General features: G+C 37.7%; 1 protein-coding gene across 2 annotated transcripts in view; it reads right to left on the bottom strand.

Moving 5' to 3' along the window:
- Nucleotides 1-6,743: 6,743 nt before the first annotated feature.
- NUP58 (nucleoporin 58) overlaps nucleotides 6,744-25,572 on the bottom strand; it is a 38,657-nt gene continuing 19,828 nt past the window's right edge. For both annotated transcript variants that reach the window (XM_080376200.1, XM_080376199.1), the window contains exons 12-16: nucleotides 24,301-24,383; nucleotides 21,171-21,372; nucleotides 15,159-15,257; nucleotides 12,546-12,638; nucleotides 6,744-8,807 (exon numbers count right to left, since the gene is read on the bottom strand). In XM_080376200.1, coding sequence (XP_080232326.1) covers nucleotides 8,638-8,807; nucleotides 12,546-12,638; nucleotides 15,159-15,257; nucleotides 21,171-21,372; nucleotides 24,301-24,383 — 647 coding nt within the window. In that variant the 3' untranslated portion in view covers nucleotides 6,744-8,637. The remainder of the gene's footprint in view (nucleotides 8,808-12,545; nucleotides 12,639-15,158; nucleotides 15,258-21,170; nucleotides 21,373-24,300; nucleotides 24,384-25,572) is intronic.

Raw genomic sequence — 25,572 nt, 5'->3', positions numbered from 1 at the left:
GACAGGACAAATTGGAAGAAACTGTAACAAGAAACAACAGTGCCTCTCCCACTTGGGTGTCCATCTTAACAAATTCTCCAAGACAAAGCAGGAACACAGACCTGTCACCTTGTTCTGTATCTCTACTTTTGTTGGAATCTCCTTAGAGCAGGGAAAAGGAAAACCCTGCGACACCACTCTCCAAGCTGCCGTGAGCTTCTGTGGGCGGGTAAGCAGCTCTTGCTGTTAGGGATGTTTTGCTTTCCCTGTTGCATTTCCAACCCATGCTCTGAGATTTACCACACTCCTTCAATAGTAACAGACACACAGAACCCGCAGCAACTCCTATCCCCTTTTTCTTTTGACTCACTGGAGACAAACTTTAGATGTTGGGTGGATGCCGCCTCCTCTTCTCCTTTGGGATATTCATTCTTGGTAGCCCAGTCACTCGGGTACAAGTGAGTTTACCTGCTTTTCATTGCCCAACCCTGGATGCCAGACAGGCTTCTATGTACCTTTCTCATTACATTTAGCTAGTCTATCTACCATTACATCATTACTGTCAAACAATATTGTAACCTCATCCGAAACTTGGCAATTCCTTTGGCTCTGCAGTTGTGTCCACAACATTGCAAATCAGAAGTGTAAATGAAAACTTGTAACCTGAATTCTTCTCCCTCCTTTCTCCCAGAGACAAGCTAGAATTCATCATCATGGTACTATTGTTTAGATTACTTGGCACGTAAAAGCCATGCCATGCTTACTGCCAGAGCTGGATTTTATAGCAGTTTGTACTCCATCACTAGATTCCTCTTCCTGGTAATATAAAGTAATGGAATCAATTCCCACCCGAAAGCCAAGCTGAGTATGTAGGGGTTTAGTTATTTAAAAAAACCACACAAACTGTTTGTCTTGTCGTTTGGGGTGGTTTTTTTGAACTTCCAAACAAATTACCTTGAAGTCAGAAATCCCTGCATCTCGTACATTTATCCTGGCAAAATCGCTTCTCAGGTAAACCCGTATTTCCTGCCGATAAAGCAATGCCTTGCTGCCCCCATGTGAAGCTGGTGGGAAGGGTAGCGTTATTAAAGCACCATCACGAAGGGGTTTGTACGGAGAACTGTTGCAATTAAGAGCACAGTCCTTACTGACAGGTTATATTAATGTCATTTCCCAAATGAGGATATTTACCAGAATATATGAGCTTAACTTACTAGGGTTTCCTTCTCCTCCTGCCCTGGTTATTAGCTACCTTTTACACTAGTATAGCTGTACCTGTGGTAAGTATTATTTAAACACTATCAGTATATTTAAATGCCCAAACTGCTACTCTGATTGTGGTATTACTTGCATAAGCCGGACTGGTTTTTATTTCTGCTTAGGGAACATATTTAATATCTACATTTTTAAATACACATGTATTCATAGCAGAAAGGCTTTCTTTTATTGGCTCTCATTTCCTGGAAAATAATTAGAACAAGATGACCTAAGGGGAAAAAAAAAAAAAAAAAAAAAAAAAGAAAGAAAAAACACCAAAACCCTCACAGAAAGAGTCAAAGGAGTGCAAAAATAACTAAATGAAATTATATGAAGCTAGCACACCTCAGGGGCTGGGCCTGTGAATCTGCACACCAAGCACATCAATGTGCAGAGCTCAGCTTCTGCTATCAGTGCTCGCTGCCTCAGTGCATGCAGCACTGACAGCAGACATCAGCGCTGGCACCACGTTATCATAGCCGCTGCAGACACCTCCAGTATCGCACGTCTGGCTCCAAAATGCACCCGTGTCTCGATAATGGGGTTAAAGGATGGAGGCTGAAGGGAGGTGACCAGGTAACAGTATCTGTAACTGCTGGGGGACATCACCTTCCAAATTCACCAGGGCAAGATTGCAACAAATTAAGGAGGAGACTGTTTCTAAGAAAACTTCCCCCAGTTTCAACACTGAGCCCTGTTGGACCAGGGCTTTAGGGAGTTTGCTAGCATCGTCCTCCAACTATTTGGCACTGATCAATACAACTGTCATGCTTTTCTCCTGGGGCATCTTAGTATATTGATTTTTGGAGCTCCCACTTACTGCAGACACAACGGATTGCTGTTAGAATATATAAAAGCCTGGACAAAAAGCTGATGTGCACATCTTCAATTTGAAAGGGGTTTCCTAACTGAATTATAATTTCTGCTCTAACCGATCACTCGAGCCACTAGCAAGAAGAAAAGAATGTTAGCTTCCCCCCCCCCCTCTGGCAAAAAGAGAGAAAGAATTACTTCTTGTGGACTAAATCCATCTTCCCACAGCCTGCCCTCCCAGTGAGACAGGCCAATTTGACAAGGTATCATTATTATAAAGTTATTTCCATTAAAAGAAGAAAATCCCCGAAGTACAAGGATTTTCCATATTCACACTCCCATTTATGCCATGCAGAGCATAAAGCATAAAGATTTTATCAAATACAGGAAGAGAGGACTAAGGATAATTTCAAAACAAATTTACTGTTGCTCACCTCCTAATATCATAGCACAAGACAAGGATTCAGGCACCATGTAGTGAATGTAGCATCACTATACAGCTGTAGTCCACATTGCTGCCTGAACAGTAAGATTAATGAGCTGCAGGTGAGGACAAAAAAAAAAAAAAAAAAAAAAGTGCTGCTACTCTTGGTACAGTTTAACAGGACTTACTACAGCTTAATTTGCAGTTTTAGATTTTATATACTGATTATTAGTGCAGATGAGCAAGAATCAGCAACCTGGTGCAAAACATTATTTACAGGAACATTTTCTAGATCAAGGGGTTTTTTATACTGCTTACAAAAGAAGTAAAAAGACTATCTGCTTGCATCATTGCTATTTGACTTGACATCAATAGCACAGCTCAAATACAACTTACCTTAAAGATGATATAACCTAGCAATGAGGCTTTGGAATCCCCACACCCCCCCAAATTCTCAGAGGTAATTTTAAATGATACATCTGCCACTCTGCAACCGTGTTTGTTTTTTAACGTTACTATTTCTGTCACTGCTGGAATGCTATCACCATCCATCTGCCTGAGCCCACGATCTTATTCAAGCATGCCTTTTGCCCCAGTATTGCTCAGCAGCTCCGAAGCCTGGCAGACCCCGTCACCACCACAGCGCGGGTATCACCATGACAGAGCAACAAATAACAGCTGTACCGGCTGCTGCGGCACTAGAAATAAAGCGTGGGGAGAGGTGATGAGGAAGGTGATACTTCTCAAGTGTAAAGTGACAAATTACACAGAAAAGTATTTCTAGGTAAATACTGTTACTAACAAAGTATAAATTCAAGCTAACAGGCATTTGCGTTAGACCTACATCTCCAGTACAATTCTTGCCCTGCATGGGGCAATCTGGACGAGCTCCCGCAGCCTCCCTGTGGTTCCAGCCACTTCTGCACATCTCCGATACAGGCAGGAGGTTGCTGTTGGCACTGACAGAGCATTACCATGCCTGAAGCCAACATAAACAACATTAAAAGCCTTCCCTCTTTACTCGCAGAGCAGAGCTCAGCATCAACTTCACTTTACTACCAGGGGATTGAGTAGGAGCTTTGCCCTTGTGGTCTGTACCGCATAAGCTTAGCTAACGGCCAAAGCAGGTCTCACCCTCCCTGGGGATCAGGCTGACTTCTGGTTTGGCTGCCGGAGGTAAGTGAACACCTGCCTGCTCGTTGAAAGTTACTCTTGTTGTTTAAGCATTACACCGCTACCATGGGGGTAAGCAATGGTGACGTTAGCTGCAGCGTGTTCCTTCAGCCAGCCACCAGTTCCTCTAGTCAGCGGTCAAAATAAAAGGCAAAAGGAAGAAAAGACCATTCCTATTTGAAACTGAGATAATGCTAAGACTCATTTCCACAGCATTCAGGCTAGCACATTTCCTTTTGCTGTCACTTCTGTAGGTTCACTTGGTCCAACCCAATGCTAAATCAGAACAACCGTAGCTACCTTTGGTGTTGCTGTTAAGGATAAAGGAGGCAACACGCTGGAGAGCACAAATCAACAAAGGCGACATGCTGGTAAGATACAGGTACACTCACCACCACACCTCCATCCATCTCCAGCAGAGATGATGTCCCCACGCTACTAAGGACTAGGACAGTGCTGGCCTAACAACCATTTAGCCTTTGGGCCCAGCCCTTCCAAGTCTTTTTTTAAAAGGTGGACATTTTTTCCACCTTTCAAAAGGTGGAAAAGGACTCATTTATCACATGTAGGGACACGTTTATCACATGTACCTTGCCTTATGCCTGGATAGAACAACAGCAAAAGTGTTTATGCTCAAAGGTTCGATTCCTTTATGTGTATGTTGATGAAGAAACAAAGGTAGTCCAAACCTCCAGGAAATGCTAACACTTAACAGAATTAGAGGTTTTCTGTATTTTTTCAGTCTAGAGTAGCTTCTACCTAGGTACTTAACCATGGAGTTAACAGACTGGCTTTAGCTACTCAGCTGTACATAGTTTGTGCATATTCTTTTCCCCAAATTTTCACCCAACTGGGAATCTAGTCAACTGCCCGTCAGGTTTTTTTCCCCGCGTGAGAACTTAGGCTCTTCTCTTACGAAAAGTACATGGTATTTTTCAGAATTTCAAGTTTCATATAATAGTTCGATTTTGAATACTTGTCAAGTCTGTGTTTTTCCCCTTTTTACTATGCTATAGCATAGTAAAACCTCTTCATCCTAGCTTGCCTTTCTGACTGGGATCATCACCTCTGAAGCATATCCTCTTACCACAACGAGCCACATTAAATACACAGAGCCAGTGAGGGATTTCTTGCCCAGCCTCTAATTAGAACTGAATTTTGGAAGCAATTACACAACGTTCTAGAAAGCTGCTGTCCTGCTGCTGCCCAAGCACGTGCTGTAGAGCGACACCTGCATTGAAGAGAAAAGAAAGAGGGAAATCCATCAGTCTGTGAAACACTAGTTGAACAAACAAGAAAAATAGATCTTGCCCTTTCAGCTGTTGACCTGTTTAGGACAGGAGTATGCATGTATTCCGAGTTTTCCATGCACGTGTTCAACAGAATTGACCTGATATTCTGGTGGGGGCAGATCTATACTCAAATAAAAGTTAAATCAATCCAGAACCTTTTCTAGTTTGTAGAAGCTTCCAAACTTAATCATAACCTGTTCATAAGGTAGAATTGCCTTACTTCTAAAAGGTGAGAAAATGGAAAGCAAACCATTTTTTGGAAAAAGTTATCGAAGTAACACGTACCCTACTCACCTCCTCACTGTGGCACTTCAACTGCAGTGATGGGTTATAAAGATTAAATCCCTGAGGCTGAGTAAAAAAGGCATTAAGTAATAAACCTCATAACAACAGGAGTCAAATGGGTCAGAAGGATTGTTCAAATATTGAAGTTTAACAAAACCCTACTACCTTAAAAAAAAAAAGTAAGAAAATGTGAATGACCTGGAAACAAAAGGTGACATAGAATCATAGAATAGTTTAGGTTAGAAAAGACCTTTAAGACCATCAAGTCCAACTGTTAACCCAGCACTGCCAAGTCACCACTAAGCCATGTCACTAAGCATCACATCTGCACTGTCCTTTAAACACCTCCAGGGATGGCGATTCCACCTCCCTGGGCAGCCTGTTCCAGTGCTTGAGAAGCCTTTCTGTGAAGACATTTTTCCTAATATCCAATCTAAACTCTAAACTTCCCCTGGTGCAACTTGAGGCTGTTTCCTCTTGTCCTGTCACTTGTTACCTGGGAGAAGAGACCGACCCCACCTGCCTACCCCCTCCCTTCAGGCAGCTGCAGAGAGCGATAAGGTCTCCCCTCAGCCTCCTCCTCTCCAGGCTGAACACCCCCAGCTCCCCCAGCTGCTCCTCATCAGACTTGTGCCCCAGCCCCTTCCCCAGCCCCGCTGCCCTTCCCTGGACACGCTCCAGCCCCTCGACGTCCCTCCTGCAGCGAGGGGCCCGACACTGACCCCAGGGTTCGAGGTGCGGCCTCACCAGTGCCCAGTACAGGGGCGGTCACTGCCCTGGCCCTGCTGGCCACACTGTTTCTGACACCAGCCAGGACGCTGCTGGCCCCTTGGCCACCTGGGCACACGGGGGGCTCATGCCCAGCCGGCTGTCAGCCAGCACCCCCAGGCCCTTTCCCACCGGGCAGTTCCCAGCCCCCTGCCCCAGCCTGTAGCGCTGCCTGGGGCTGGTGTGACCCACGGGCAGGGCCCGGCACTGAGCCTGGTTGAACCTCACACCGCTGGCCTCGGCCCATCGGCCCGGCCTGTCATGGCTAAATTCAAGTCAATATTCTGGGAATCTAATTATTTCAAATCCCATTTTAACATTCGTTTCTAGTACAGCATGCGATTATTCTGTCAGATAATCACTTCTTTACTTAGGCTAATTTAAGGACTGTTAATAACTGCTATTAATAACTGTAATTAATAACTGTTGCCTTAATGTGAAAAGAAACGGAACACAGGGACCCAGGAGCCTCAGACTGCTTTTGAATTTACAAAGCCATACCCAGTGCTGTGCTCCAGCACGAGCCAGATGTATACAGCGCACTCTGAGAAGATTCTAGACAAACCCGCAATACAATACCTCTCCCACTTACAATCCAGAGATCAAGGCCCTAACTTCATCAAGAACAATTCTGCACTATAATTATAGGAAAAACAATTCTACATATTAGCTGATGACATTTTTGTTTCACCCATAACACAGGAGAACAGCAGGAAATGATCTTTCAAATAGGCAAATGTGTATTACAAGGATCACAGCATTATTGTTTTATTGTTTGCACAATGGTAAGTTGCACATATGGACAAACAGTACACAATTTTAGTTTCACAAATTAATACATTACAAGAGAGTCCAGTGGTTTAACACATTAACTATTAAAAAAAGCAATAACAAAGGAATAAACATTACGGTTTTGACTGCAGCCCAATAAAATTTTAAAAAATGTTGAAATCAAAATAAACTGTAAGCTTTATTATTCTGAGACATTAAAAAACCCACATTATATCCCTTCCTAAGAGACTTCTCACAAAGATGCAATAACATACAAGTACAAAAGTGAAGAATTCTGCTCAGTTTCCCTTAATTTTATCAGATCAAGTGACAAACTGAACATTTGCCAAAAAGCAAACACTGCTGAATGCAGACATTGTTTCTAAAACATACAAAATGGTAGTAATGCTTTTAACAACAGAAAGCAAATGACCTGGTACTAGAAAATCTTATGCACTGTAACTGTGTTTTAGAAAAAAAGGTGCTTTTGTGAAAATGATTGTGAATATTCATTTGATGCATGTTATATACAAAACATCTTCTACATAAAAAGCAACTTGGCTCCAAAGTTCCACGTTCACACTTCAACCTCTACTTTTATTTGCAAAGATTCAACTGGTCTATTACCTCCTCCTCAAGATGTTTTCCCAGGTATTTCCAGTGCACACCAAATTGGAGATGCAGCATAACAAGCTATGATGTAATATGCAAGATACTTAAACTACTGTTGCAATAGCTTTAACCCTCCAATTACATCATTTTCCTCCTCCATTCTTTAGCAGCAACTTATCATGCTATACCTCATATTGAAAGCAGATACGCAACTTCTTGAAAGTCAATGCTAGTAGCGCTGATGAGAAACTAGTGAATCAACTCTGGTTTTAACAGCTAATTTGGGTTTCCATTAGAATAGCATATCCTATCTCCCCTAGTTGCAGTGAAAAGCTCAACTAGCTCAACAACTCTCTGCTTGCACACAGACCTTGTGGCACCCTGAGCTTTCAGCTGAAATCTTGCAACTCTACTGTTCAGCTCAGGAGAAGAAACCAAAACCAGTTTGCAAACATTACCTATGAAATGTGTGTGTCAATCTTAGACCCTTTTTTAGAGTTGGCTGCTAAGTGGGTCAAGAAAAAGGTTTAAAAATAAATCCAGCTACTAACCACTACTTACCAAACTTTATGAGATAGTAAACATTGTATTTTAGCTGGTCTTAAACAATAAAACACAAGCAGCAATGACGACTAAGCCCAGGACCCACTATTTGAAACTCTTAGGAACATCAAGAAATGGGACCACAGGCCAACACGGAGAAACGGAACATATAAAGAAAAGGAGACCTGTCTATGGGGCAAGGTTTGCACATCTGTATTTTATACATATATATACACATACATACACACATATGTGTGCGCTGTAATGTATATATTTACATCCATATACACAAAAAGACCCTGAAGTAGATTTAAAGGCCATATCCAGGAACAGAAGATATGAACTCTAGCATTTGTACTAGAATATATTTTATCTGTACAAAAAAACAAATATGCATATATTCATATGGTATAAAGCTTATTAACAAAAAATATTCTGCTACTAACATTAGGTTAAATAAATGGTTTTACAAGATTCTTTAATAATAATGCAGTATAGAACATTTCTAAAACTAGGGCCAAAAATAAAAATACATAAACGGGTTTCTATTCACAAGAAAATAGCTGTTCAATATGATTTCCTTTTGTATTTCAGACTAGGGAAAAGTAGCAAAATCTTTATAAATCTCCTGGGATGCAATTCAATTAATGCATCAATCTAGAAAAATAGACTTTTCAGGTGAACAAAGTTGATTCACTTCCCCTTGCCTAAAAGGGGCACCTATCTTTTCCCTCGCTTGTTTCCAGCTGGAGGTTTCTTCAGCTGAAGAAGTTGCCCTCCTGTCCCAAAGCCTGCAGATGCAGGATTAGACACTCCGAACGTCAGGCCAGCTGATGCAGTGATGCCGGGATTGCTGAAGTTAAACCCAGATGTAGTTGAGCTGCCAAAGCCTTATGAGGGAGGGAAAAATATTTTAAAACATAAGTTATATCAGGATTGCAAGTTTGTTCTCCTTGTAGTTACGAACGCCAACCACTTTATTACCGATATTTGTAATACTCTATACTAACACGGAACTACAATAGTATGCCACATTGCTAACGCACTTGGACTTACTGTGACAACTTGCATGCCTACCTCAGTGACTGTAAACAATTATATCCCAAATCACACATCTATTATACCGTTATCCAAAACAGTAGCACCCAAAGTCCCACTGAAATAGTACAATAGAAGAACCATAACCCCTCAGCATCTCAGCCTAAATACGTAATGCATACGTAGGTTGGGAGGGAAGGCAAAAGTACAAGAAGCCCACGGCCCACTCCACTCACAGCAGGCAAATGGCAAAGCTGGAGTTGGAGCTCCCAGCCTTGTGCCCTACTGACTAGGCTACCTTTGCCTGCCTTTATAAGGTATGTGGCACAGAACATACCTTAAATGAGAGGTAGAAAAGGCTCGAAATCCTTGCCAAGTTCTTACTCTTGGTATTTAAAAACACCCTTTATGACTTAAACCAAAAACCAGCATTGAAAACAAAGTTTTGGAAAAACTGCATGATTAGCTGAGCAAATTGTGCTATTTTAACCCCTCTATCCTCTTCTATCAAGGTAAACAAATCGAAGATCTGGTTTAGCTATAAAAGTCTGCCTACAGTTTTCAGCCAGAGTAACACCAACTCATTCTACTTTCTTTTGTGAATTTATATCAGTTACACACAACCAACTTGGGTAACAATTGAAACTGTTAAAGAAACCTAGAAATTTCTCAAATATTAGTTACTAAGAAGGCAAACCTCACAACTGCACTTTCTGTTCTTTCAAGAAACCAAGCAAGTTCACCAATCATACAAAATATCACAGTATTACATAACCAAGTTAAGAATTTAACAAATATTTTCATACATGTTGCATATGGAAACCTGTAAACAATTAAAATAATAAGAAAAAACGGGACTGGTTCACAAGTAAAAAAGATATATTCTCAATATGCATTACTTAACATAGTTTTGTTAGTTCTTTAGCAGACCGTTACAGCAATCCTTTGGTCACATCAGCATCTTCAACTCAATGTCTGAATACTTTTAAAACACAGAAATAAAACCCCAATAGATGCTCTAGGTCACAAAAGATTTCCAGAACAGCTTTGTGACTGGTTTACTATAGCCTTCATATCTACAAGCTGCTCACAGTTACACATGCATTATATTCAGGTCCACTTTTCAGCAGTATGAGTATGTCCAGCCACGATCCCACTTGATTATCTTTTCCCCCGTGTACTGAGGCTGCTATTCTTCAATAAAAGTAAGTCTCCAACATAAATTCTCAACTCAGCTCTTCAAAGTATATTTACCATCTCAGTTTCCACAAAAATAGTGCGTGTGTACATCTCCCTTCCCCTTAACATTATACCTATAAATTCAGTGGTCATTTTTTTCCCCCTTTTCCCATCACTCTGGGAGTCTTAATGCTCTTTACAGCATCCCACTCACATCAGCCTTTTCAGCTGCCACCAGATGTATACGAGCAGGAATTAATTGGGACTTGATTTGGAGTCAGCTTTCCACAGTGTCTGTGTGTGTTTCAGAGGGAAGTCTGGACACAGTAGATACAACAACTGCTCTGGACTAAGCCAAATTTACTATTAGAAGATGCTCAAGTACTTTCAGAGGACTCATTTTTCTCTTCAAACATAGAAATTGAGAAGAGAGCAATACTACTGGAAACACTTTCAAATCTTTTAAAGCAATTAAATCCAACTCATAACTTACAAACACTTGACAGAAGCAATTTGGGGATCAAATAAGAACAAACTGATGGAAAACATGTGGAGGAGACTCAGGGCATTATCTAAGTGGCCTAGAAGGACAAGGTGAAGGAACACTTACTAGACATTATTTTGGGAAAATATTTAAGTGCTCGCATTGAAACACAAGCAGTAACAACAGTGTAACCTATAACCCATATTCACCCCATTTTCCTGTTTTTTTCAAAAGCAAAATATTCAGAATCAAGATAACAATAATATAAACCAGAATACTGTTTCAAGATCCTGTAAATGTTATCTAAGAAACAGGACAAAAAATTAAAAATATATATATAACCTGGCTAGCCTCAGACATCATTCAAACCCATTTATACACCCTCAATAAAATTAAAGATCCAGAAGCCATAAGCATAAGGATATAAAAGGCAGAAGTTGATGTGCTTCTGGGCTACCAAATTTTTATGGAGGTTTCTATACCCTAATCCCACTCTAAATCAGGATTTTATGACCACTTTGTAAGTACAAAATAATAGGAATTATATTGACTTACTATTTACTTTGGTTTGATACCTCATTAGTGGTGGACAATTGATCCATACAACTGCTTTTCTAATTATGTTTTTAATATACTTAAAACAAAATTATGTACTTCGTAATTTAGCAGCTTGAAATACTGCAAGACTATTTATATAAATATTAGTAATAGGTAATTCAAAATAGGCTGAATAAAATAAGCTACAAGATAGAAATGTAAGCAGTGTAAGTTTTCCACTTGCTTCTGATAGGAAAAAATAGCTAAGCTAAAGGAAGGTGACGCTTAGACACTGCACACTGCAAAATAAGAGATGTTCTATCAAGAAGTTACTAGGGTGTTAACACATTCATGAATGTTACACAGCCAGCTTAGTGAGTTATTTCCACCTCATAATACAAAGCTTAAGATACCTCACAGGCCTAATTTGACAAGGTAACTCATCACTAACCAAGCAAAAAACAAAACAAACTGAAAAGCATAGCAACTAACAAGAGTCCAAGCTAACCAACCTACCGGGAACTTACTAATAAACACCTGCCACTTGCTATGTTTGTATGAATAACAGTTACAAAACCCCATTTTGCTTTTAAAAAAAGAAACAGGCTACCAAAAGCAAATCCCAGGAGACACCATACTCCTTCAATCTGTCATGGGAGAAAGACTGTAACACAGACTATAGTAAGTTATTTGGCTCAAAACCAAACTCCTATTTAAAAAGTAAATAGAGATGCAAGCTGTAGAAGTGACTAAGATTTCAGACACCTGAGTTAAGGAGCAATTGCATCCATATTTTCATTTTCTCACCATCAACAAAGGTAAACCAAAAAAGTGAAATGAGCATAGAGTAGTTCAATTGCCACAGAAATGTTTTTGTAGTTAACGCAACGAATTACTGATATATACAGAGGTACAATACCTGTAACTTACTATTCAAATAGAATGAATAAACAGATAAACAGTTTTAAAGAATCCTTCTGGACTTCTAAAAAACAATTTTAACTTTACTTGTAAATACAGAAAGTCAAATTACTGGTATATCTGTCACAAATTTGTATACTAATTCCAATAGCTCAGTAACTGTATAGCCTATGCATTCAAGTAGTAACTGCATTTCGGCACCTCAGACTGCATCTGATCTGCTTCCACTCCTGATTAGACACCATCAAACAGAAGACATCATTGCTCACTCAATACTGTCTAGCTAGGAGACCTTTACCAGAACCTGAAAACTTCCCAAAAAATGTGTATTTAGCAAGCAAATAGTTACTTTAATGGTTATATACACATGCAATTTTAAGTTTCAGTAGCTTTCTTAGACTGAGTGCGGTAGTTTGATTATAACATTTTCGCTTTAAAATAAACTTGAATTCAAGAGAAACAAACCAACCTGCACTTAGACTTCCTGATGGTTTACTTGTAGTTCCAAACGCAAACAATGATGCTGTGGCACTACTTCCAAAGGCAGAGCTACTTCCAAATCCTAGTAGAATAATAGTAAGACATACAACAAAGAAATTACAGACACAGCAATTAAAGACACGTAGGTTTTGGGCAAGTATTCCAACAACAAACATAATTTTAAGTATTATTTGATAAACAAATACTCCTAAGATTATTGCCTCAAGAGTGTTTTATTCTCAACAGCATTGCATTAATGAAACACTGCAAACGGGAAAGTATTGGAGAAAACTATTTCCCCCAAACCTGAGCAAAGGAAAAGCTCCAAGAACAGGTGAAGTAAACTATCAGTTTATAAAATTGCTATTGAATTGCTGTTAAATTGGCAAGAAAATGGTAACCAAAGAGGCCAACTCTAAGAAAATTCAGACACAAGTCATATGACTTCTATTGCAAAAAGTCACAAGCTTCATCCACAACCGAAAAAGGAAAATTCTCTATACTGGCAACAGAGTAAACATTTTTAGTTTTTATTTGGCTTATTTTAGAATCACCCACACCCTGTCCCCAGGTTTCTGGAAGATTAGCTCTATCTAGGAAATGACAATAAAGGGGAAAACCATCATATAACGGGCAGCCATAAACATACAGCTGTAATAAAACTCATTATTTTTGTAATTAACATTTATAATTTCATAATATAAATATCTCAAGATTTCAAATTGTGTTATTAATATGAGATCACTTCAAAGGAAAAGTATGTTGATATTTACAGTTTGAGACAGAAGCCAGACAAAAGTAACAGTAAGGGAAATAGATTCTCTCATTGTGGCCGTCTCAAGAGGATTTCAAAAAGAGAACAGTACTTGTTATTTGAGGAAATTATGCCCCCATCTTAAGTTTCTTGTGTCAGGGAAAATACTTGTATTTTACTGCAAATTGAGCCTTTACCATTCCTTCAGAGAAATAATTTTTAGATTTTAAAACCAGTAAGCATTGAACACACTATCTGAAGCAGTGTTCCCTAGTCTTCTGCAATTTTTAAATCAAAGTAAGTTTTAACGGTATATGACAAATATCATTTGGAAGTAAGATAAGTTTATTTAAATGATACACTCTTTGGTCTTATCTAGTTTGAAATTAATTGCCAATAGTCAGGCAAGCTGTCTGCAAATATTTAGTGAAGCACAGGATCTATGTGCTACATATCATATATGCTTTAAATGGAAAAGCCTCTATGTTTTATCACTGACAAAATTCACAGAATATTTATCATGGAAAGAGAGCATACTTCCCCAATTAAAATGATGTTTCAAAAGTATACACTAAAAATTGTTCTGTTAAAAAGAAACAACCCTTAAGATAAGAAAAAAATCTTAAGTATTCATTCTGCCAATTTGTTTCCAAGGGCACACCTGCAGGATATTTTGCATGTATTCCCTTATTCTTCTACATTTGCTTCTATCAGATAGTCTTCTTGATTTGTCAAAAGATGACAATTACTTTTCTTTTTGCTCACTGTTCTCAGTTATTATCACTGTTTAGGTTTCTTTTATCTGAAAAAACTTAAAATCTGATCAGAAAGGTATTCGTAGATTTAAAGATAATTTCAAGGTGTAAAGTCCAAGTTACAACATCTTTGTAATACTGAGTGATATTTAATTTTAATTACATTACAACACTGATTCATGTGTTCAGCTCACAAAGAGGCAAAATGTAGAAATGTGTACTGCAGAGAGAAGAGGATGCAACAAGAAAAACCACAACAAAGTATGTTTGTGCTCAGCAGATGTAACAATTTTCTTTGCAGATCTCACACAAAAGCTTCAGAAGACACTAATGTCTTTTGACTTGCACTGTAAGAACCCCTGACCTATACAGATAGGAAATTTACAGTCTACTAATCATTTAAGTTTCTAGTTGTAGTTCTAGTACTGAAAACTTGTTGTATTTAAATGAAAATGTCTACATTAATTTTGTAATTTTTTTATTACCACCTACTCTTCCACACCCATGTGTCCTCTTGGAATATATTCCCCACCAGTATACTAACATTTTGAGAAGTATTTTTCCCTCAGTTTCAAATGTTGCTTTTCAGCTTGAGGATGCATTTTTTTCCACCTCAGCACTAGGGGACAGAGTGACAGCTAAAGCAAATATGTTTCAGAAGGCAGGATCCCAGAACTGTAGTAATTTTTTTGCATTTATTCTTATCTTAATCAAAGCAGAAATGGGTCCCTGTAGTTAACAGTTGTACATACAGGGGAAAAACTACTATGGATTAACTACAGCGTGACCCAGTGTCTCAGGTGCCTAACTTTCATATATGTAAAATTACATCAAGTTGTAGTTGTAATAGATGAACTTTATGTACTTCCCTAGCTTTCAGAACAGAACTTCTATGTGATTACTTCACAGTGGGTTTTCACTATAATGGCTTATTAGCCTTAGTATTAGCCTTAGCAACCCCTTCACAAGAAGTCTGGAAAGTGCAGACTGTCCAGTTATAAGGTCTTCCCTGAAACAGATCATTCTCTTAGTGCAAGAGATTCAGATGTGTGGTATAATAATTCAATGAAAGATTAGAAAAGTTAAAGTGTACCTCCAAGGCTTGAAGAACCTAAGCCACTTGATTGCAAGCCAGTGCCAATACCTGAGCCGAATGGCGTTCCAAAACTAACTCCCAGAGATGGCTGTGGCCCTGGTATAAAAAAAATGAGAACAAACTTGCCTTACTCTTTCATAGTAAAGAGGTCCTTTATTTATTTATTCAAGTATTTGATAATGTGAACATCATTGCTTTCAACAAATCCCATTAAAATCCCAAACTTTACCTCATCATAATTTCTCAACTGTCTGCTTCTATGTCCACCTGGTAAAAATCTAAGAAAACACTGACTGTAATGAGGTGAAACTAGTAAAAGCTAATAACATCATTTAGTATTTTTAAAAGTTAACCAGTCTCACCTTAAACTTTAAAACATTAATCAAAACCTCAAGAGAACTCATAGGTAACAACATTTTGCCACCTGTATTAATGGAATCTGAATAAGGGAAAACCTTCAAATTAAAAACATAAAAACTGACACTAATGTAACCAAAACTATATTACCAAAAGTTAATTTGATAAATAGGAATCTTCAAAGCTACTCAAGTATTCCATCCAAATTTAAACAGAACACTAAGATAAAAAACAAGACAATGACTTTATTTTATTAAATTTATTGGTCATTTTTAAGCAAGTCAATTACACAGTAACATGACAATTCAATTCTTTTCCACACAAGTGATAACTGAGTTCTGTTAAGCTCTGCTACATAACACCATTCAATAAGGTAAACTAGTCAAACCATCTTTTTAAATAAACATTTACAAAAGGCACAGTTCTGTGTACCTTAATGAATTAGATACATTCAAAGTTTCAGAGTCAGAGTTTGTCCCATAATTAAAAAAACCTGACAGTACTTTTCCCTACATATTCACACTAAGATGCAGGACTGTCAAAAAACATCTTCAGTCTGCCAAGTTGAAATTTACAGCCTCAGTTCCTTTTTTTTTTTTTAATCTCTTAACCTTGGGGAATAAAGAATCAACTTGCTAGCCCATTACTAACACATTTTAAAATAATTAATTCTGATAAATAATTAATATATTTTGACAGTTTTCACAGTACAATCTTATATTCCTGTCTTTTTCAAACAGTTTTCAGTGCACTAGTTAAGAAGTTTTACCATTGAAGATAAAATACAGTGCCAGACTCTTAATCCACAGACATTCACACCTTTCCTTAAGATAGCTTTCTCCCATTTTTGAACATACTTAATGTACTATATCTATGAAAGTGATGATTTACTCAAATATTACTATAAAGCTCTGATGATTTCAGTCTTTCTCCTAAACCATTATCACATTTAGGCTTATTTTCATTCAAAATTTCTTACTTCATACTACAAAGTTTCCTCCTACTAATTTTTACCTACAGTTTTAAAATGTAGATATTTCAAGCTTTTAAAATCAGTTCAGTATTTGAAGATTTAAATGGACAATCATTTGAATCAAGTGAAAGGCACTGTATATTTAAAAGTAACATTTTTGCTAGGAACACAATTCTTATGTGATCCAAGCTGAATGACATCTGTATACTCAAAGTAGTGTTAAACTAAATTTTAAGGGCAACTAAAGTTGTTAGCTTTTAGTCTCTGCTTAGCAGGGAATAGCTAGGAAACCCAAGCTGGTTTTCAACTAAAAAAAAAAAAGTATATCAGATGTTGTAATTACAAGTTTTCACATTAACTAATCTTGTTTACATCCAGTTTAAATACTGATACATGTACCTAGCAGCTCTTTAAAAAAAATTATCAGTAAAAACAAAAAACCCTACACAAGTCAATTAGTCATCTAATAAACTAAAAGAACCCCAAAACACATATCCAGTTCCCTCTTAAGTGCACGGGTTTCTATCTCAGTGGGAGGCACTGTTAGTGGAAGACCTTAAAACACTACAGTCCTCCAGGCCAAGCTTTTTACTAAATGCAACATGCTTTTTAGAGCCAGTAAAAAACATTATTCTAAAACACCTCAGATCATATAAAACAGGCTCTTATGCCTTAGGCTAGCAAGCTTTTCATTGAGCAACAGCATATGGTATTTGTTGATTTGGTACCATAATGTTCTGAAGGCATCATTACTACTTATCATTCTTGTAAGTAAACATAATTTTCAATAGCAAAAGCCTAGTAATAAAGATTCTTTGATGCCAAAAGTACTAGCAAAAGAATTGGCACTTCTGGCTATTATAGTTACGAAACAAATTCTTTATAACAACTATTTTAATGTTTTAAAACTTGATATACATTTGCCCTGTAAAGCATTTCAGTCTTATGAGTAGGACCCACAACAGAGTCCAGACAGGTCTGCCAGATTTCCTAAAATGACTTTCTGCAATTTTTAAAAATCACAGCTGGTCCTAACAGTGAACAAATTTAGTGTCACAACTTATATCTGATTTTGACAGACTAGTACACTGACTAATTTTAACCAAGGTTTGTATCAAATCACACTATACAAATTTTAAATGCCATTTTCAGTATCCTTTCCCATTAGCACTTCAATTTCATGCCAAGTCAAGTCAAAACATAAGAAAGTGTGCTAACAGCTTGATAATGCTTTGACTAACTCTGCACATCACCAGTTAAGGAGAGAGTAACTAAGTTGTTGGGGGACTACTTTACTTATAGAAAAGGACATGTGAGTCTGAAGAAAAGCATTTAAGACAACTTAGTCTTACCAGAAAATCATCAGTTTCAGCCTAATGCATTCACAGGTCTTAGTTCACTAGGCTTTAATTTCCTTTAAAATCTTTTACTTTAGTCCCAACGATAGTAATAGGTAGACTAGCCACCATCATTTTAACTTCCACGCTGTTCAAGATTGTTTGGGGAAGGTGCAGGTGAGGCAGTGTTTAAAACCCTAGCTGCTACCACACAAAAGCACGACCAGCCTCACCGCTACCAATAAAGCTGTGCTCAGAGCAAAAGTGCTAAACTAGGGAGGAAAGGTTGTGTGCAGACAAGACTTAAGCATACTTTTAATATCTCTAGCCTCAAAAAACTGCACAAAAATCGTGCTTCAGTATGCACACCACGATCCTGGTATCCTGATTATCCACCCCAGGAGAACAGTGGAGTACATCTTTGCTCCCTTTCTTCCATATGGCCAGGATCCACTGGCTTTATTTCTTTCAAGAGAAGCCAGTCATATCTTGGCATACAGAGAGAACATAAATAGGGTGCATATCTACACCCAGGAACTGGGGAAACATTCCCTGATCCCACAGCTTAGATGTAGCTACTAAACTTTTGACTTCTGAACACAAATTTAAAATAAATTATTATTTCTCTTTTTCAGAGAGAGAATGGTAACTAACACTAAAATCATCTTATGAAATACTTAACTATGTAAACATCAAATATTTTTTTTTAAAGAGAGACTAACCATCCTGACCCCTCAATAACATCAGTACCATATATTAGATTTTAGTCAAAACTTTAAAGCCCAGGTTAATTTTCTTGTTTTATTTTTATCTTCAAGAACAGCAACAACAGGTCAGGTAGTACAAAGACACTCCCTGCCCTTTACAGAAACCTCATTTCATAGTCTTCTCTCATAACCTTCTACCATTCCTCATCTACCTCACTCTTCAGGACTTAGATCTTGCTAAGAAATAAGCGTGATTTTAACATCTAGTAGATATTATGAATTTGATAAATTAACAAAGGCAAAACATCTGAACATTTGCCGTTTTATTGCAGCAAATGGCCATCAGAATATTCAAACAAGGAAAAGGAAACAAAGAGGCAGTCTTTAAATGTTTAAAGATTCTTATAAAACTGAAAGGATACATTCTTCTCCTTTTCTACTAAGAGTAATACAGAAAGTGGCAACCTTATCTGAAGCTCAGAAGGTTCTGGATAAAATGTTGGGAAAAAGTCAAACACTGAAGTCAGTAATTTAGGAAAGGTGTGATATTTTCCTTTTTAGTATGCTTTTAAGACTTTAAAACATCTCTGAAATAGTTCAGGTCTGACAAATCCTGCTTTTGAGCTACAGGGACAGAAAAGATGACTTCAAGTTCCATCTAACCCTATTTTTTAAGTACTCTTGAAGTGCCACTCACCACATTAATCTACCTCTATTTTTCCAGGTCCTCCCATGAGTTGCATGGAGGGGAGTAGTATTCAAACTGAGTAAGTAGTAAATAAATTGTTGTCTACTTCTGTTAGCATGTTTGATGTAAAGTTAATGGCTTTGTTCTATCTGCACCACGTTTGTAGTTGGCACGTTTTTGGCTTTTGAATTACTCCACCAACACAACCAACCAACCCACCCAAAACCAACCTACACACACTCCCGTTTGCTCCTTTCACTACAAAATGTCACAAACACCTCAAGGTATAAAGTCACCCTACGTAAGGCGTGCTGGTACAGGTCAGTTCTGTCCTCCACCCTGCCCCTCCTCTTCACTCTTACTCCTAAGAGAATACTCACAAAATCACACCAAGTGGCATCTAAGTTATTAGCAGTTCTCTTGAATTTGGACTAGGAAGTTCAAATCCGTCACCCCAATTCATGAAAATGCAGGTATAACGTTAAATGTGACATCCCAAGTACATGACTTTCATACACAACTAATCCTGTAACGATTGTGGAGATTACTTTAAAAAAACAAAAAACTTCAGACAAGGAGAAAGATGAAGGGAAAGGGAACTACTCTGGCAACATTAGGCTGCAGAAGCCACACTTCTATCTGTACTAAAAACCTTGAAGTGTGACATTACATTATGTCATGTTTTCTGTTTAAAACCAGACTCTTCCGCAGATGTCACTTCCACAGAACTTCCATGGATTAACACTGCAGCAACAGGAAGACTGTGGTCTACTATGGAAATTCAGAAGAGAAATGTTTCATGAAGACTTCATTTTTTCTTGTGTTCAAAATTATTTTGGCATATTTGCCTTTTAAACCCATCCCCTTGTTGTTTGGAAGGGCCAGGGCTGGAAGCACATTGTATTTTCCTTTTATGGAGAAGGCAAAGGCAATCTAATCATTTGTCAAACAGGGTGGTTGGTGCATAGATCTCTAATCAAAACCATTCAAAATATGACTGCTGTTAAAAGAGAAGGAAAAGGTGCTAATATGATTTTCAGTAAACCTGTGGTAACATTTTAGAAAATAAATGGTAGAATAAAGTTACCTATCCTTTTCATAATTTGCTGACAGACATCTATATTCAAGTAAAGTTAAATGGAATTTTTCTTATTTCTGTTAAATGATTAAATATCAATTCAATTCTCTACATTCACAAATCCTTCTCTGAGAAGTGTTGGTTAGTGTAACAACGTCAACTAAGGTGCCTTAAAGTTATTTCCTTTGCCATATGTATATCCATTCTTCATTAGCAGTGGGTCAAGCATTTCCTCTGTTTTGGTCTTCCTCTTACACACATATGCACACAGAACCACTGATATGCTCTACTTGCTCTAGTATTTATTTGCAACAGCAGAATAGCCAGCAAAAAATGCTCCATCATCACCCTGACAAAGGAGTTGGCTAGAAAATAGTAAGCCAGGCATCAGTCTTCATAGTCTACAGAATTCTGCTCCACTATCCTTCCTGTTCTACAGCATTTTTCATTTTACAGGTCCAAAGTGCTATATAAAAATGCATTAGTTTTACATAAGAAAAAGGTAATATGTATTTAGATAATCTCTCCTCACTGATGTGAAATAATTTACTATAACCATACAATTCTGGAAAGAGGCTATACTACATGTATTCAGAGATGTTACTTAAGAGCGAAGACTCACATTCCAAGGGGTAAGTTAGAACAATACAGTAAATATCACTAATACAAGTAAATTCACAAGATTAAGTATCTGTTGTATAATTATTGCTAAGTCTACCCTGCATTTTTCTATTGGCTATGTATCAGTAACTTTGCTCGTCACAACGTTTAGATTTTTAGTCTAACACAAAGGAAGACCTCATAGAAAGCTTTACACAAATTTATTATTGTCGTAACACTAATAATCTATAACTTGAATGCACTCAGACCTGTAGCAGGCTGTTGCTGCTGAGTAAGTGTTGCAGCCATCGCAACGGCTGCTGCATTTGGTATGTTGCTGAAAGGGGTCGGTCCAGTGGTAACACGTGGCGCGCTCTGCCACTTCTTAGCTTCTGCTCGTCTTGCCTCAAACACATCCATGGCATCTCCCAGAAAGGTTTTCCTGTAGCCAAGGTATTGGTCTTTGAGCATCTGAAGGGGGTGGGGGGGAAGCCATTTTAGTTCAGTGTATTTGACATAAAACCTTAACTTAATAAGGAAAAACACTGAATTATAAATAACATTTCCTTTTTTTAGAAAAAAAAAAAAAAAAAAAAAAAGCCCCCACAATCTGGAAGGATCTAATCAAGCTGCAAGCTGGAGAGAAATGTTTTGCATCACTTACAGCCAGAAGAGGTTCTTCATTTAAATCCTGCAAAGCAGTCAAGCCTGACTGACATAATGAATGGTATAAAAATCTTTCACAGTTGGTGCAAATCAGCACAATTCAATTTGTATCACTGCACTAGGTGACCTAAGAGGCAAAATACAGTCACGTTGCTAGTTTATACCATAAAATAACACTCTTCTTCAGTGCTACCGTTTCTGCATGGAGCCTGCTTTTGCTCCCTTACCCCCTTCACCTATTTTTCCTTCCTTTCACTCTCGTGTTTCCTTCTTAGTACAAAGCTAAAGCAGCTACCAGAATTTTAGAATTCACTAGTTTCTGATGCATTTCATCAACAGCATAACACTGTGCAAATGCAATAGATCACTATGCTTTAGTCTAACAAGTAGCCTGAATATGTTGTCATGTTCCCCCTCCCCCTTGCCTATGCCCCTTCCACCCCCAACCCCCCCCTTCCGTGGCAACATTTAGCTTGGCCTGTTCATTGTGAGCCATTTCTACCTGTCACAGATGAGGGAACTATGGGTATCTTAGGTAACAAAAAGAATAAATGGCTTCAATTAAAGAACCGATAGAATGATTTCCATCTTCTAACAGAGAATCTTTAAAAGTAATAGATTTATTAAAGCCAAAGAACAGTAGGTTCAGCTGAATTTTATAGAAGCCATACTACATCCTGTGTTCCTGGCTAAGGATATGCTTGTTTCCAAGAAGAGGAGCTTATGGTCCAAAAATTCAGACTGAGAATTTGAACAACTGTGATTTTTGTCTATCAGCAACATCAGGAAACACAAAGATTGACTTCATTATCACATCAGGTGTGCTGTCTTTGGAAAGAAAGAGACATTTGCCGAACTCTGATATGATTTAGTACAATGTCATACTGATTGCCATAGGAGCTGAGAAATGCCATTAGACAATGTAAAGCAGTTTTTAAGGCTAATCTATGCAGAATGATTTAATGACATTCTCTACCCAAGTTGTGCCCATGCACATTTTACTCTTCACTGATCTTGGATACAGAATGTATCTGTATGTTCATAAATTATATAAATATATTTAACTAGCCCCATACAAAGATGTTTCAGGCCATATTTTTCTACAACTCCAGACCCTCGAATGAAAGTATACGGGCAAATCAGAAAGCCTATTTCAGACAAAGGAATCAATTGTGGTTACAGCTCTGCCTTCACAAACCATATCACAAGCATCAAATAAGGCAGCAACAGGAGTTTCAAAACTGCTCTGCTCTCTTAGGATCTCCTAGCTGATAAACTAAAATAGATGCTCAGAATTATAGATCCACTTATGCAGTATATTAATTTTTCTGATTTCTGAAGCTTTAGTTATAAATGTGTCTTCTAAAATATCAGCCTTCATGTCCACCCACTAGAATAAATCTCAAAAAACCTTCCCCAAAAGAAAGAAAAAATCCTCAAACCCCTTAGTTTCAAGCAATAGAATACTTCTTAAGCTGAAGTCACTCCTATTCAGTCATGCTGACAAGGTACTGAAGATACCATTACTTATACTTGCATATTAATCCAGCTCTTCATATTGAAGAGCAACAAAAATGTATCATCAAAGACCACCACATGAGTTCAGGGTACACTCAGATCTCAGAAGTGAAGAGCCCAGCATACACCTGGGATCCTTTTTGTGTAATTCTGCCAAGATTATGGAAATGCTGATATATTTTGTATCTGGTACCAAAACTGAGTTCAGTAAGAGCAGAACAAATATCTGATGGCAGGTAGTTATAAAACCAGTGAATATCCATGCTGACAGAAGCAATGTATGAACTAGATTCCTTGCACTGCAAGATCCTCAGTATTCCTGAACTTCTTTGAGGAAAAATAAAAAGCTTCAGATGTTTAGAGAACTATCAACATTGTACAGAAAAACTCTGAGAAGGAAACAAGCCAAAAATTTACCAGAACTATTCCTATTAAGGAAGTCACTTCACAGAAACAAGCCCAAACACTTCTCCAAGTTCAGGGGATTTTGTGTGACCAAAAAGTGTTCTCACGATCTTAAGAAAAATTATGGATTGTAGAATGTTGACATTTGTCAATATGTCCCAAACTGTAAACGGGAAATTCAAGCAGAGTCCATGATGGAAAAAACAAGCCTAACTAGGACCTTTGATACATTAGTATTTTTTCACAGTAGTCTTTCCCCCCGCCCCCCATACATATGACTTTCCATGAAAACCAGGCTGAAAAAAGTTAAACAAACCAAACCACAATTTTCACCAAAATTCTTTGATATGTTGAAAAATCTTACATATGAACACCTACTTTATCTGTTACCTATCTGAGTAAGAGTGGATTTAGATCATCATTGTTTGAGGTCAAGAGATCATTGGGCAAAAGCAAAACATAGAAGTATGAGCTCAAAGACAAACATTTCAAAAATTGATCAACGATTACAAAGAAAATATAGGTAACATTTTGTTACCTAAATGATTGTGGTCAGTTGCTATCATCACTCTAAGTGAATAATTCAAATTTTAGACTTCAGCTAAACAAAAGTTACTCTTTTTTTTTTTTTTTTAACCAAAGCACTTATCCAGAACAGTTTGAAAATTTTTAAAAGCAGTTAATTTAACAGAAGTTAAAAAAAGAAAAAAAAAAACCACCAAAGAGATTAACTGAAAATATATTATGTTTTCAAAAAGTGACTTTGTAGTTCTTCCACTAAATACACAGGAACACATCAAACCAACATACCTTTACGTTTTCATGTATTGATTGAAGTTGTGCAGCTAAAGCTACAAATGTTTGATAGATTTTCTGCATAGCCATAGACAAATCTGTAAAAGGCATATAAAGCATTGGTAAGTGACAATCTCACTACCAGGAGAAAAGATTTAATGTTTATACCACAGCAAGAAGCCCCCCCAAAATACATACAGCACAAAGCACAAAGGCAATCGCATGTGAACAAGTTGACGTCTGCAAGAGATACACAATTTGAGAGCAACTGGGTGCCACAAGTTACCCAAGTACTACTTTTTGAAGGGGCTTCAAACTGTATTTTGAAAATTACTCTTTTATCAGATTAATTTTATATATATGGAATTTGTTTCCTATAATTATATTTTAGCTTTGTTAAATGATAGATTAGCCTAACTATTTAATTACACAGGAACATTTTACCTCATTGGTTTTTACGTAAACATAGTTAAATCAGATTTTCTTGTGTTTGTATATATTTTCCAGTCTGAATTAAAGTACAGTTAAACGTTCAGTTGATTTTGCCAAAGACAGAGCAGTAGAATAGAAACTTACATTTTAAAGACACAATTAATAAGTATCACAGGAACAATTATTCTAGCTCTACCCACAGGCATATCAGAGAAACGCAATGGGGAGCTTCTTGCCTACATAAAGTCTTAGATTTAGGATATCCTATTTCCCACACACATATGAAAGTGTTTTCAGTGCACTGACCCAACTAACGCAAAACTTTTGGATTAAAGTGGAAATCTCAAAAGTTTCGCCAAAATCAGGCATTTGCTGACAAAAAATGCTTTTCTGGAAGAAGCACTGAGACAATGTAAGAAAATGGAGGACAGAAAAGGGTTGAAGTGGTCTTTCACTGTGGAAAGATCAGCTTCTGCATTTCCTCTGAAGGATGCATACAACCTACTGAAATGCAAATAGTAGCTATCAAGTTCTTGAAGATGCGCAGATCTAGCACCGATTCTTGAACTGAAAAGGTCTGCCTCTCCATAAGGGCATTTCTCCATTATAATTTGCATTTCTTTCTGAAAAAGAAAAGCTGGGGAATAAATCTCATGCCAACCTGCAGGGTTGTGGAGGCAGTGGTATCTAGGAAGGCTGGCCACAAGTTTCCAGAGAGTCTGGGGATAACTTATCGAAACCAAGTACTAGACATCTCAAAATTTAAGACATACTGGGTCATGATTTCCTGTATGGTAAAGGCTACATATGCAGCACAGTGTTGACTAGATCACTAGATCATTTGCTGACAGCTTG

Source organism: Falco punctatus (assembly GCF_963210335.1).
Source record: "Falco punctatus genome assembly, chromosome: 2".
Classification (NCBI taxonomy): domain Eukaryota; kingdom Metazoa; phylum Chordata; class Aves; order Falconiformes; family Falconidae; genus Falco; species Falco punctatus.
This window is presented reverse-complemented; position numbering and strand designations above follow the sequence as displayed.